We start from the raw sequence: 14,408 nt of genomic DNA on the forward strand, positions 1-14,408 counted from the left end.
GGCGCTATGTAGCCGTTCAGGCAGTTTCGCTCTTCCGTGACAAAATCGGTCCGTGAAAAGCATTTACCACTGGGCTTAAAAAATGGTGCTCATTCGATGTATGCCATCTGCCATCGATGCCATGCTTGCAGAATTGCGTAAGTGTTCACTTCACAGCAAAAGCTGCACATTGCGATGCAGCTCAGTGTCGCTAAGCAGCAACTCAGAGGTCGGCTCGCCTACAGACACTCATGCCGAGGTATCGCTGTTGTGGGAAGGAGCCAATTGAACTGTGCTCGTGCGACGGGACCGGACAATGTGTGCCTCGGAACAAGTTGCTGCATTCGGATTATGCCTCCGCAGCCCCGTTTTCGTTTCACGGGGAGATTTATCACACGATGCATGAGCTCTTGCAGCCGCATCACCTCCGCCTGCTCGGTTACAACTGTCCGTAGGCTCGAAGCGGGGTGCAGCGTGGCTCTCTTTGTCCGGCGGCCACTCGTGGCTCTGGTCTCCGATGCGCATGCTGAGTGAGACTGGTTCTCGCCCCGTCACAGACAGGACACCCTTGAACCAATCAGCTGTGTTGTCGAGGTTCCTATTTCTCGACTACCTTTCCCCCTTTGTTTTGATACACATTTGAGTCTCGGGCAGTAGTACAAGGGCAAGTATCGTTCTTATTGCCGTCAGCCTCTTTCGTGACCCGAAGTGAATCTTCCTTTCAGAGACTCGATCCGTCTCTTCCCGTTCAGCTCGTCTGCTGTCCGACTGCTAGCAGGAAGCCTACTGGAGCAAAACAGACCTTCAAGCAAGTGTCGTTACAGGACATCTGCGCAAGCCGTCCCAGGGACTTGAAGAGTCTTGCGTGGGAACCTTACACGAATCTTCGCAATCCTGCAGAGACCTCTATAAAAGACGTATGTTTCCAGCCTGGTCTCAAAGTCAAGAGTTCCCACTTTTCCCTCAGTCCGAATCTTTGCATCCTCGCCTTCATCTCTGATTGTACAAGCCAGAGACGAAGTAGCCTGACTTACCTTCTCCGTTGATTGCCCTAGCCCGAACTGCTATTGCTGACTAGGAGGCCTGACTCAGTCACAATGATCCCAAATCCCTGGACGATGAGTCCCGAAGCATTGGAGTACATCGACACGCTTCCTCCCGATGAACAAGGACCTTCACTCGTGGCATATCAAAGCTACTACTACAACTCCATGAAGGTGCCTTGCCTTGCAGCGTGAGTTCAGCAGTCCGCATCAGCTTTTGGGGCTCGTCCACGAGGAGCCCGTGTGGTGGCGGCGCGGCACCGACCTTAATCACCGCTTCATAGCGTTGTCATCCTGGCTTACTGACTTGACGATTCGCACCTTTCCCCCTTCTTTCAGGTTTGCCATGTACGGTCTTTTTGTGGTTTTAATCTTGGCAGCTGCCTTCAACAATTTACTGGCGTGGGCTGCACAATCGCTGCACAATCACCTCAAGCATAAACTTCGACTCTTCCGAGCATACCTCTGGGAGCATCCTCTGCTCAGCCGCAAACATGCCACCGTCGTTACTCTGCCTGGTCTCCGCTGGCTCACGCTTCACCTTCCACTGCGAGGCGAAGGGATGGTCATCTCGGGTCTTTTCTTCGTCAACTTTCTACCGCTCGTCGCATTCTACAAGCTGCTGGAGCCTATTGCAGGCTCGACGTCGATCGACAGCAAGTCGGCACAGATCTGTCGTGCGTTGGCAGATCGCACTGGTGTTCTGGGAGCCGCTCAGCTCCCCTTGCTTGTCCTCATGGCCAGTAAGCGCACACCTCTGGCTATCGTCTCTGGTCTCGGACAAAATAGCTTGATGCTTTATCATCGCTGGATCGCTCGATGCTTTTGGGCTCACATCTTCATCCACGCTGTGGCGTACACTGTCGTCTATGCCGCGTATCCGGACGGCGTGAAAGAGATGCTCGCCGAGACTTACATACGGTGGGGCATTGTCGGACTCGCCATGGGCTTCGGCCTGATAATCTTATCTCTTCGAACACTCCGCGAACGGCACTATGAGGTAAGTGCATGGATCTGTTTACGGTAGCCCGCTCAGCGGACACAAGCTGCGAAAGCGCGATGACGCTCGATGCTGAACCCTCTGCTTGCTCACGACACTGTTGTGGAAAACATTCGCTCAGGTGTTCGTCATGCTGCACATCCTTATGGCAGTCTTTGCAATCCTCGGTACCTACTTACACATCGCTTTGATAGACTATGGTCCGGTAAGTCTAGTCATACAATCGATGAAGCTGTCCATCTCCTCGACAAGGCGTTCCAACGACTCGAGAGGCAGTAGACAAGGCCAAAGAAACTCGGTTGGAAAGCAACGGCAGTTGACTAATACTTGGTTTACACTCACTTGCTTTCATACTCCGGCCGGGTCGAATGGACGCAGTATGGCGCGTTCAAAGTGATGACCGAGCTTGCTGCCGCGTTCTGGGCCTTCGACCGTGTCATTCGGTGGGCAGCACGCACATATCTTTCCTTCTCGTTCAGGTCGCGATCGAATGCCTCATCAAGGAGCTGTGCTGCTCTGATCGAATGTGCTTCCGCTCAGCTTCAAGCGTACGGCGTCGACGCGGACTACACCAGGCTTCGCATCTCGGTTCCGGCGAGTAAGCTTCGCTTTGCCGACCAGCCGCCAACTCTGTTTCGAGGCGTTGCAGCGGGGGACGATGTCAGAATCACGATTCCACGCTTGCAGTGGGTGGGCGAGCATCCCTTCACTGTTTTCGCGACCGGCATTTCGAAAGAAGATCCGTCTCGAGGCAACATTGACCTTCTGATCAAGACTGAAGGAGGACTTACGCGCAAGCTCGCTCACCACGCGGTCAAATCGAACAAGACGAACGACGTGGACAAGGACATCGAAAAGATCGACGCATTCGCCGATCAGCCCAGCATTGCCATTCTGATCGAAGGGCCCTTTGGAACGGCGCCAGAGATCGGCGAGTCTACCACGGAGCTCGTATTGGTGGCGGGAGGAATCGGTATCACTTTTTGCTGGCCGCTCTTCGTCGCAGCATTCACTTCTTGCCTGAGCGCCGTTGACAAATCAAGTCTGAACTCGTGCAAGCTGGTCTGGATCGTTCGACACGAGAGTAAGTCGTAAGCTACATTCATTCTTGACTCACCGTGAATTGTTCGCTGACACAAACTGTCCTCGACATTGCTGCTTCACTGGAGTCCAGGCACGCTCACATTGCTTGCTGAGGCATTTGATGACCTTGTACAACAGGCACAGGACGAGCAACGTTTGAAAGGCTGCCGGTTTAGCATGGACGTCTTCGTCACCTCGGCCACCACGGCGGCCCTGCCTGATCCGGTCGCACTGGGCTTGATAAAAAAGGAAGAGTCCAGCACCGCTCAAGATGGAGAAATCTCGACCCCTCGATCCGAATTCGAGCTGACCGACAAGGTCGCTGTGCTTCCAGTCTTGTCGCACGTCGCAGACGAGATCGACGACAACAAAGGACAGGAGAAGCTGTTCCGAGGCGGCGTCGAGGGCGATTTGGTGAAGGTGTTCCGATTTCACGGGCGACCTCGTTCGTTGTCGTCGTCTCTGTTTGGACACCTGGACGAGAGGCTGCTGGCGCGCAAGCACGATCGAACGTTGAAGGTAGCCTTCTGCGGGCCATCCAGTTTGTGTGACGACGTCAGGTACGAAACTATTGGCCTGCTCAAGAGGGGAGTCAACGTCGAGCTGGTGGAAGAATGCTTTACTTGGTAAGCTGTGCCGCTGTTCGCTCCGAGAGGACGTTTCCGAAGCGCGAGTTGAAGCCGTCAAAGGTTTAGCTGCGTCAGGGAAAAACAAAATTTCAACGCCGTATAATCACGTAATGGAATGTATTTTGAATCATGTGATGGCTGGATCGCTCTCCTGAAGCTTATCGACTGCTTCTTTGCCGTGTGCTACATGCAAGCACCTGTGCTTGAGTTCGGTCAGGGGCGTGCGCCATGCATCCTTGGTGCTTTGTCTCCTACATTTCCTTCTAGCGTTGTTGAATGAGAATGTTTCATGCTGTATCTATTCCAGTCGGTCGCGTTTTGTCAAGAAATCACCGCCTTTAAGTGCAGAAGAGGCTCTTTGGACTTCGCACAACAAGAGTGACGGCCACTAAAGCCACAGATCGTCGGTGCCAAGACCGCGTCGGGTCCACATGCTGGTCGAGTTGAGATCGATCGAGCCACTGTCCACCTCGATGAGCTCCCCCTTCTGTGTCTGTCGAATGGCCCGGTCGATTCCAAGCGACACTTTGATGGCCGGTGGAGTAGGGTTGTATACTTGCAGTTCGGCTTGAGGGTAGTTGATGAGAGCGAGAATGTTGTTTGCAGCCACTTCGGCTTGATCCCAGGCGGTGTGTCCTGCGTTGATGGCGCCAAACGCATCTGCTGCATCACCAATCACAAAGATGCGGTCATTGTTGGACAGTCGGAGCGTGCGATCCACTCTGGCCATGCCGGATTCGGTCAATGACGAAGCGTCCAAGAATCGAGTGTTTGGTGTCTGACCGAGGCAGAATAGCTGAGCGAAGCAAGAAGAATGTTATGGCAGTGTCAACAGCAGAAGCTCTTTCCCTAGATTGGACAAAGCTCTTGATAAAGAATGTCGATACATACCGTCAGATCGCCTTGCAGCTGACGTCCGTCCATCAACCTGAACGAACTCTTGTCGCCGCTTACGGACTTCAAGTCAACTCGACTTCCCAAGACCAGCTCGACACCGAGTTCGATCAGCCTTGCTGCCGCTTTCTCGTGCATCCATGGATCGAATCGAGGCAGCAGCTGTGAGCGCGAATGGGTCAGCGTCACTTTTTTGGAGCTACCGTAGGTCACGGCGATATCCGTTGCGAGCTCTGAATGAAGAAGGAAGGAAACAATTAGGTCTCGTTGTCAGTACCGAACTCACCGGAGCATGACAAGAAACTGGGTGCGAGACCGTGCAGCAGAGAAACTCACGCACTCCGAGGGCTCCGCCTCCAACAATGACGATCGACTTTGCCTGTTGAATGCGATCCTGTGCATCTTTGAGCCACCTGATACCCATCTTCTTGCTTCCGTCATGCCTGCTGACGTGCTCGCTGCTGCTCCAGACGTTGATGGGGTCAGGCAGATGACTGCCGAGAGCGTAGACCAGATAGTCCCACTGCAACCATTGCACGCCGGCACCCTTGTCGTCGATCAGTTCGTACGATACTCGACGGCGATCCTGGTCCAGCTGCAAGATGTTGGCGTGCAGCAAGACGTGCTGAACGTGGTGTGCACCTGCCGGTTTGAACATGTTGGTGTATGGGATGAAGACTTTTTGCTCGTGACCGCGCACGACGCTCATCCTTGGGAAAGCGTACAGATGGTTGGCATGTGTGTTGCGCTCGAGGACGACCACTTGCCAGTCGTCGGGTAGGCTTGCAACTAGCACCTGGATCGCTCGGTGTCCAGCATACGATGCTCCCAGCACCGCGATCCTCCTTGTGGGACCCGAAGGGTGTGTCATATCGATAGTCATGACTGCGAGTAGCGCAAATAAGAAAGCGGCGGGGTAAATAGAGGTGATGTTGAGCGGATAGGTGGGCCAACGGCAAGGCCATACACGAGGATAAGCTAATCACGAAGGGAAGATAATGGAACAAAGGTGGGCGAAGGGGCAAGGTCGCCCAAGAAAGGATGCTCTGTCGAAACAACGCACACGCAGAGTCTCGAACAAGCCCGCTCGCCGCACCCGCCAAGCGAGGACTTTGCTGCGTGTGTGTTCCGGTAACCGCATGGCCTGGAAAGTCTGAGACTCGTGCCCACGGCCTTTGTGAGTGACTTCACCAACGACAGTCCCACAAGCAGAATCGCTTCCGACGGTAGTGCACCACTGCCGCCCAATCACAGAGTGGTTTCGCCTTTCTCTATGCACGCATTTTTGCACGAACCTCGCTAGAAATTATCTGATAAGAGGGAAAACACTGTAATTCGATCTGTTCACAACTGAAGGGCTGAATATGTCAGAGTGGGGGATTTTCTCAATTCTCTTTTCTTTTCAATTTTTTTTCTTCTTTTCCCCTGTTCTCTCGACACCCAGAATCTTCTCATTAGTGGCCAGAGGCACAGACAGCACGGTGCACCGTCTTTGCTGCTCGGCAAAGGGAACAAATCTTCCTGTTTGTCCCGAAGAGCATAGCTCGCGGGAGGGAACCTGCTAGCAAATCAAGCGCAAACACGCCGGGAATCTTCGGTCCGGATAATGGCAAAAAAGACGACGCTGTCGTCGGCGTTCTTAGCTTTCGTACACGAACTGATGCAGGGGGCCAAGATTTGATGTTGTAAAAAGCCAAGAGATCAATCGTTTGTACACGCAGCTTCCTCTGCAGACCTACCAACGAAAGCAAAGCGAATCAAAGCCATCGTCTCTCTGTGTTTAGTCCTGATTTTAGCACTTTCGCCCTCTTCTCTAACTTCTTCAGCTTCGGCAGAGGCGATCACTTGCTGCCCCTAAAGCGAGCAAAGATGCTCTTCTGTTTGTTAATCTTGGCGTTGGGGTTGTTCTCGGGCGACTCGATGACTTGACCGGAATTGTCGGTACCATCCACTGCGTTCTGCGTCTTGCCCAGGTAGTAGTTGGGCATCACCAGACCTGCCGCCAGCGGAATGAACGCGAGCACAAGCGACGTGATAAAGATGGGCGTCATTGTCTTGCTGAAGGCAGCATTGATCTGGTTGCGCAGAGCCGAGTTCCAAGGGTACGCCGTCTTGACCGAAGTCGGGCTTGCGTAGATTTTGGCCTGCTGAGCAGCCGTCAAAGTAGTCTCGGCGAGGTGGTTCGGCAGCGTGCCTGTCCAGATGCCCGCCGCAATGGCGGAGCCGATGGCGCCTCCAAGACGTGTCCACATGCCCAGCTGTGCAATGATCGAGGCGAGATCCTGATGCGGGACCGAGGCTTGCGAGGCAACACGGGTGCCCACCACCGAACAAGCACCGCCGAGCGAGTTGAGAACCTGGGACCAGGCCACCACCATGGTGGTCAGGTTGCCATTTCTTCCGTACAGGTACAAGCCCATGGCGACGATTCGGATCATCAGGCCGCCAATTTGGAGGAACTTGTACCGATGGAAAAAGCGAAGGTACAGACCAGCCAGGAGACCGAAGAGCGACAGCGCACTCGTGGAAAGTGCATTGACGACGTAGCCCCAATTGCTAGTGGAAAGATTGGTTCCGACCAGCACAAAGCTGCCGTAGTAGGTCGATCGAATGTTGCCGCCCATGAAGTAAAAGATGTCGATGGTAACAGCAAGCAGGAAGGTCCGGTTGTACCACACTCGCTTGTTCATCACCGGGTGCGACGAGTAGAGCATCTCCCAGGCAATGAACATGCCAAGGATGACACCGCCGCAGACAAACATGGCGATGATCGATGGGTTGCGCCACTGCTTATCGGCATCCTTGTAGATGCTGAATGGGACAAGGATCAAAGCGAACGACAGTGCCAGAAGGAAAAGGCCGACCAAGTCCATCTCCTTGCAAAGCTGGACCAAGTTGGCGTATCGCTGCTTGAGCGTGTCTCGGCGCACCTCGAGTGTGCCGTGTTCCTGCGCACGCCGCGTCTCGAGTCGACTTGAAGCAAACGAGAGTTCTCCTGCCTGTCGTGCCCTGCGATCCACGTACATGAGAACAAGGATGATAGGAGCAACGCAGACGGGTGCCATGATCGCAAACATGCCGTAGCCCCATCGCCAGCCTTCGGGACGATCAGGTGTGTTGAGACGTGCTTGGATCAAGTTGCCCACCCAGGGTAGCAGGATGTAAGGCGACGAAGTCAAGGCTGTGGCAACACCTCGCCATTCAAGTGGGCTCAAATCCGCAACGACAATGTCGGTCACCAGATCGAAACCCGCTTGGCCAACTTCGGTGATGATCCTTCCAACGGCAAAAGCGCCAGGTGTCTGGGCCGATGCCACCACAACAAAGCCGACCGTGTAAAAGACGGCCACCAACAGGTAAGCAGTCTGTCGCGAAAAAACGTCGCAAATCTTGGCCAGGAACGGCTTGGAGACCGCGTCTGGTTGAATCACGAGGTAGCAGAGGAGACCACGTCAATACACAATGCCATTCAAGCGTAAGAGCGAAAAAGATGGAGAGAAACTTACTGATGATGGCCTCGACTGTAGCAATGACACCAAACAGCTTGGCGTGATTTCCGAGCGTTCTGGTTGCGTACAACTGATAGGCAGCCGTAGTAGACTGATCCAGAGAGAAGCAGATGGCCACCGCGGCCAGACTGGCGTAGACCAACCAGACCACCGGGTGGTTTCGTGGAAAGACCCGATAAAGCGCTTCGATACGGCTCACGCCTGGCTGCTGACCTTCATGTGCGCTCGACGCATCGGCATCGCGAACAGCGCTCACCTTATGCTTGTTACTGTGCACTGATGTGGTTCGGTCAGCAGGAACATCAGGGTCTTTGAAGGGCGAGGCGTCGCTTGAGGAAGAAGCACGCGGCTCCAGATCATCCTGGTGCTTGGTCGACATGGTTGTTGACAGGGGCAAAGTCTGCAACTGGGATAGCGTCGACAGCCTGAACGGAAGGGGATGGTCTGCTTTGTGATGGAGGACAATTCGTGCTGGGAAATGAAGGATTGATGTCCTTATGTATTCACTTCTTGTTTCAGCGAGCGAGCAGCTCGGGTATTCTGCAGGTACTCAACTCGGACCGCCTTGTACCCCTGCTCTGCGAGCGGTGGCAAACGAACGGAGCGGCTATGGTAAAGAGAGCTCGGCAGTACCTTGCAGCAGGCAAGAATCTTCCCAGCCTGGCTCGTCGCCTACTTCGAGATTAGAAACTTGTCAAACTCGTTGGCACAGTGGCGCAGGTACAAGTCACTCAACCGCGAGGTTGCAGCTCAGGAGTTTCGTCTTGTCAAATGTTGAGCGAGGGAAGCTTCGAACGAAAAATAAGGGCAAGAACATTGCTTCAGCCCGAAATTTGGCATAACAAACTCGGAAATTTTTTCTTTAAGCTAGTCGCAACAGTCTGGTCACAGTAAGACGGCTAGTTGAGTTGCTTAAGCCGGCTCGGTTGTCGGGCGGAGAGACTGTGAGGTGGACAAAGAATCAGACATTAGCATGTGCTTGCAGAATGGTGATTGGCCGCTCGAAGATTTGCATGATTGAAACAGTGCAGCTGAATCCTGTTCGGCTCGTTGACGACCGACAGCAACGAGAAGGTAGTTCCGTGATCTTCCGAGCTTCAGAAGCGGTCGTTGTGCACTGTCGCCGGTGTGGTACGTGCGTGCTCGCTTCAAGATGAAGCCCGCATGGCGAGTCTCTTTGGGTCTCGAGGGGCGGCAATTTGCTCCAACGAATCATTATCTGATAAAACGACACAAAGCGTGGACTCAAAGCATAAGCGAGGATTAAGCGCATGCCAGGGCAGCGAGCCTGCAGCTTTCATTGAAGACGTCGGCTAGACACTTTGTCGCCAAACGAGTCTCTGTTTTGGGGTGCACCACGATGCAATTATTATTATTTAAATAAAAAGAAAAAGAAAAAAGGGGAAATAAGTCGATCTGGGTCACCCAGGTTTCGGTTCAGGCTTTCTCGTTCCATACGGCTCCCCAATGGTCAAGTCGTACAGGAGGGTTTCTCATGTGCTTTTGTGATGCAAATGCATTCAGAGAGGCTTGTCTCATCCCACGAGCATACAACGTTAGCCTGCCCGCCGCTTGCGTACTGGCAATCAAGGAGCGAAATGTGTCGTTTGCGAGGTGCCAACTATTTCTTGGCAAGAAGTGTGTTCCTCTTGGACCAATCAGATGTCGTCGAGCGAGGACATAGGAGGTAGGCTCGGTTCGCCTCGGGTTCGATCTGATAAGCGATCTCTTCAATGTTGTTGCCCAGAATTGCCGAGGTTCGAAGGGGCGAAACGCGGCTTGAGTTGCTGAAAGACACTTCGGCCGAAGAAGTGCACAGCAGGACTTACAGGACTCGCTGCGGCAGGTTTTATCGGTTTTCTGGTCGATAGAGAAGCTAAATTCGCACGTATGTTTCATTCATTCGAGTTCCCGCACACAAGGAGCGATCATCTGCGCTCACGATGGATGTTTTGAGATGGCTTGAAAGAACGATGTCGAGGTAGTCCCTCCTTCTCCTCCCAAGTTGCAGTATATGGCTTGCACCCACCAGCGACTACTGCCACTTTCCATCCCGATATTGAATCTTGGCACTGTTGCAAAGACTTCTGAATGAGCCCTTTTCGTTCGCATACAGCTCCTCGGGGCGGCCAATCTCTACAATCCTGCCCTTGTCCAGCACACACACGCGATCGGAATGCAGAATGGTCTGGATCCTGTGCGCCACCGTAAGAGTAGTGATCGATTCGAATTGGGTCTTGAGCACCTCTTGGATCTGCACGTCGGTTTGTTGATCGATGCTCGCCGTAGCTTCGTCGAGGATCACGATCCTGGTCTTGCGAACCAAGGCACGGGCGAGGGAAATGAGCGAGCGCTGACCGGCTGACAGATTACCGCCTTCTTCGGTGATCATCGTGTCAAGAGAGAGGTCCGTGAGGCTGGTTCGTTCGAGGGCGTCATTGAGCGTTGCATCGTCATAGTGGTGCAATGGATCAAGGTTGTACCGCAGCGTGCCGCTGTAGATCACCGCGTCCTGCGGGATGAGCGAGATCGAACTGCGCAATCGGTGCAGGCCCATGGTCGCTATGTCGACACCGTCAATCGTGATGCTGCCTGCACTCAACTCGAGTGTTCGCAGCAACGTGGTCACCAATGTGCTCTTTCCTGCACCAGTGCGACCGCAGAAGGCCATATTCTCGCCTGCCTTGATGTGCAGATTCAAATTGTCCAGCACGTTGCGTTCGGAAGAGGCGTATCTGGCCTGCACGCCGTCAAACCGAATCTCGCCTCGTTCAGGCCAGTCTCCTTCCACAAGCTTGTCGTCGACGTGGGCAACGTGATAAGGCTTTTCCTGTTCGATCTCGTTGGCGTAGTGTAGCACACGCTCGACCGCGCTCATATTGTTTTCGAGCTCGGCAGCATGTCGAATCATCCACCCAAAGATGCTCTGTGCGGTGAGGATGTAGGACAGTGCTACACCCGTTTCGCCGGGGCTGATGTCGAAGCGGCTGGCTACGACCAGCACAGCTACGGATAAGATGAGAAGCGAGCCGAGGAAATCCAGTCGAACAGAGAGCCAGCGTTGACAGGTTTGCGCGAGCCAGTAGGCGCGATTCTGCTTGTCGATGCGACGGCAGTTTTCAGCGACAAAGGCATCCACGTGTCCGAATGCGCGAATGGTGACAAGACCGTGCAGAGACTCGCTAAAGTGTTCGTGCATGTTGGAACGCAATCCAGCGTCGATGCGACGCAGCTCGCGCGCTGTGGAACGGTAGTAAGCAGCGATCCAAAAGTACAGCACCAGAATCACCGCTACGGGGATCAAGAAGTACGGCGTCAAGATTGCGATCAAGACGATCGAGCCCACCACTTGAACGACGGTACCGATGAGCGTGCGCATCGCTTCGCCGATAATGTTATCGAGCGTGTCCATATCCTTGCTGAAACGATGCGTGATTCGGCCTTGCGGGGTGGTGTCGAAGAAGGAGAAGGGTGCATGGAGCACGCGTTGCAGCGCACGGTGGTGCAGAGCGGTGGCGGATCTGATGGTGAAAGTCGAAAAGATGACGCCCATGCTGAGCAGCCCCAGCGATTGCGTGATACCAAACACTGCGTAGACTCCCATGTACACGCCTTGGCTTTGAGAGAATGTGTGACTTTGCCACCACAGCAGCCATACGGGCGACATGATCGTCGAACCTTGAAAAATCAACACAGCAACGATAAACAGCGGAAGAAGGATGGACAGCGGCGCAGCGTTGAGGTAGGAGAGATAGGTCGAGCGCGAGACGGAGCCACTGAAACGTTCCTCGGCCTGCATCAGGGCTTTGCCGCTTGGTGTAGCCGTTGCGGACGTGATCTTCTCCACGGAAAGTGCTTTGGTTTCGCCTTGGATTGACGCAGCAGTCTCGGCGCTTTCGGACGTATCGCTTTCCTTGTCAGCGATAGAGTCCGATGTCTCTTCCGTCACGCTTGCATTGTCGTTGTCCTCGTGGTCCTTGGTGTGCGTCATCAGAAGCTCGGCGACACGCTGCTTTGAGTCAACGAGCTGTCCGTACGTGCCTTGTTCTGCAATCCGTCCACCATCCATGAACACGATCCAATCGCACGACTTGAGCACATTGAGCGAGTGCGTCACCAGGATGCGCGTCTTTCCTTGCATCGCTTCTCCCGCGATGACGTTGGCAAAAATTTCCCTACCCACCCTTGCATCAAGAGCGGAAAGACAGTCGTCGAGCAGGACGATCTCGCTATTATGGTACAAGGCTCGCGCGATATTGATCCTCTGCTTCTGACCTCCAGACAGCGATACACCTTTTTCGCCAACGATGGTTTGATCTCCTTCAGGTAACGTGGCTAGATCTGGAAGCAAACAGCACTTTTCGAGGACGCACCGGTAGCGTTGAGGGTCAAAGACGTTGCCAAAGACAATGTTGATGCGGATCGTGGTGCTCTGTATCCAGGCGGTCTGTGCGCAGACGGCAGTGGAGGATGAGAGGGTGACTGTTCCGGACGTCTGACGCATTTCGCCGGCTAGAGCAGATATCAGCGAGCTCTTACCGCTTCCGACGCCACCAACGATGGCGCAAAGGGCTCCACGTGGGACCGTCAGATTGATCTCTGTAAGGGTGGCAACATTCTCTGTTGCGGTCTCGGCGGATTGAGCGGTTTCCCAGGTGAACTTCGCATCTTGCATCTGAATCGCTTGCGGGGCATTGGGATCCCGGATGATCTGATCACGTTGAATCTCGGCGTCGAACACCTTTTCGATTCGATCAGCAGCATTCTTGGCATCGACAACGGCATTCCATGCGATCGGCAAGAATTGAAGAGGAGTGCGAAGCAGAGTAAAGAACGACAGCGAAGAGAACAGGATCGCTGCATCCAGCTCATTGCCCACAAGCGCGTACGTGATGAAGCTGAGCACGGTCGCAATCGTTGGCGTTGCAAAGGCAAGCGCAAGGTTGAGGGAGCGGAGGTAGAGGCGGACGCGATGAAACGACATTTCCTTTGCGCGCAACTCGGCGATGCGATCCGAATAGGGCTGCTCCCAAGCAAACTGCTTGACGACACGGATGCCGCCCACTACCTCGTTGACTGCCTTGTTGCGCTTATCCGTCCACTCCATGCTCTTCTTACGCAGTGCGAAAAGTCGCTTGGTGATGGCCGTCTGAACTGGACTCATGAGCACGAGCACTGCAATACCTGGTAGCGCACTGTACTTCAAGCTCCAGATGAGGAGCGCCACACAGATGACGATCTGAATTGCGCTTGTCCACGCCATGTGGAAGAACTGACCTGCGTAGTCGATGCGCGTCGCATCGGCACTGATGAGCGTTACCAGCTTGCTGACCCCTAGACCGCCAGCGGTCCTGGCTCTGGTCGAGAGGTTCATTCCACGTTGGAAGATGGCTTGAATGAGTGCCCCACGAAGAATGATACCAGTGCCGAATCCGCGATTGAAGGCATGTACGTTGAGGAAGACGCACAGCGCTTGGACGAGGAAAAGACCGATCGCTAGTCCGACGCCTCGTCCAAGGTGCGGTGCTCCTTCGCGGTTTTCACGCATATTGTACGACTTGCGACCAAAGGTGATGAGCGCTCGAAGGAGAAGCGGGCTCGTGATGGTTCCCACATCGGCGAGAAGCTTGAGCAGGCCACCGATCCAAAAATAGCGAAAGACAACATCGTTCATTGCCCACATCAATGGTGGAATCTTGGCCGGCTTGTCTGCCTTATCGGGATTTGCCTGTATCCAATCTTGACGGCGCTTTTGCCTCTTCTCGAGGGCATCCAAAAGCTGAGCACCGAGCTTGTCTGAGCATCGATCAGGACGAAGAAGGTACAGATCGTCTTTTTCCATGGGACGTGTGTAGCCGGCGGTGAGGATCGGGTCAACCCAAGCAAACCAGCAGCGCGAAAACCAACTTGCGGTCGCCTCTGGTGTCATCTTGGCGTTGGGGTGTTCAGGATCCAAGGCCGAGATGACCGGACGTACACGAGTGCTTAGGAAGGGCACTTTTTTCCACCATGCTCGCGGCTCCCATGGTTGAACCGTCAGCTGTAGCTCTTGAGCTTTCTCTGGATCGCTGGTTGCTTGCATGGCAAGTGGTGACGGCAGCGCTTGTTTTTCGTTGGTGGCCGTCATGGTGTCAACAGCTACGATACGGCGATCGAGCTAGCTCGTGACGGTTCGTGAGCAAGTCACAACCCAGCGTCTTGACGAACGACGAACCTGAAGTGTGTTGTCGAAAGAAAAATGGGCCTTGACTGAGAGACGAGTCAGGAATCG

General features: G+C 54.1%; 5 protein-coding genes across 5 annotated transcripts; 1 reads left to right on the forward strand and 4 right to left on the reverse strand.

Moving 5' to 3' along the window:
• Nucleotides 1-228: 228 nt before the first annotated feature.
• On the reverse strand, nt 229-504 carry PHSY_001917 (hypothetical protein; the record flags this gene model as incomplete). Its single annotated transcript, XM_012332543.1, has 1 exon — nt 229-504. The coding sequence occupies one exon, from the start codon at nt 502-504 to the stop codon at nt 229-231; it is 276 nt and encodes a 91-aa protein (XP_012187933.1).
• Nucleotides 505-1,076: 572 nt separating this feature from the next.
• On the forward strand, nt 1,077-3,735 carry PHSY_001918 (likely ferric reductase; the record flags this gene model as incomplete). The annotated part of the gene is made up of 5 exons (XM_012332544.1): nt 1,077-1,213; nt 1,362-2,022; nt 2,144-2,227; nt 2,563-3,106; nt 3,197-3,735. The coding sequence occupies 5 exons, from the start codon at nt 1,077-1,079 to the stop codon at nt 3,733-3,735; spliced, it is 1,965 nt and encodes a 654-aa protein (XP_012187934.1).
• Nucleotides 3,736-4,122: 387 nt separating this feature from the next.
• PHSY_001919 (hypothetical protein) lies at nt 4,123-5,511 on the reverse strand (the record flags this gene model as incomplete). The annotated part of the gene is made up of 3 exons (XM_012332545.1): nt 4,123-4,530; nt 4,626-4,861; nt 4,965-5,511. 3 exons carry the CDS (start codon nt 5,509-5,511, stop codon nt 4,123-4,125), a joined length of 1,191 nt encoding a protein of 396 aa, XP_012187935.1.
• A 958-nt stretch (nt 5,512-6,469) lies between these two features.
• On the reverse strand, nt 6,470-8,516 carry PHSY_001920 (siderophore iron transporter; the record flags this gene model as incomplete). The annotated part of the gene is made up of 2 exons (XM_012332546.1): nt 6,470-8,046; nt 8,135-8,516. 2 exons carry the CDS (start codon nt 8,514-8,516, stop codon nt 6,470-6,472), a joined length of 1,959 nt encoding a protein of 652 aa, XP_012187936.1.
• A 1,656-nt stretch (nt 8,517-10,172) lies between these two features.
• Nucleotides 10,173-14,264, reverse strand: PHSY_001921 (ABC transporter; the record flags this gene model as incomplete). The annotated part of the gene is made up of 1 exon (XM_012332547.1): nt 10,173-14,264. One exon carries the CDS (start codon nt 14,262-14,264, stop codon nt 10,173-10,175), a length of 4,092 nt encoding a protein of 1,363 aa, XP_012187937.1.
• Nucleotides 14,265-14,408: the final 144 nt, after the last annotated feature.

This window comes from Pseudozyma hubeiensis, assembly GCF_000403515.1.
Source record: "Pseudozyma hubeiensis SY62 DNA, scaffold: PHS21, whole genome shotgun sequence".
NCBI lineage: Eukaryota > Fungi > Basidiomycota > Ustilaginomycetes > Ustilaginales > Ustilaginaceae > Pseudozyma > Pseudozyma hubeiensis.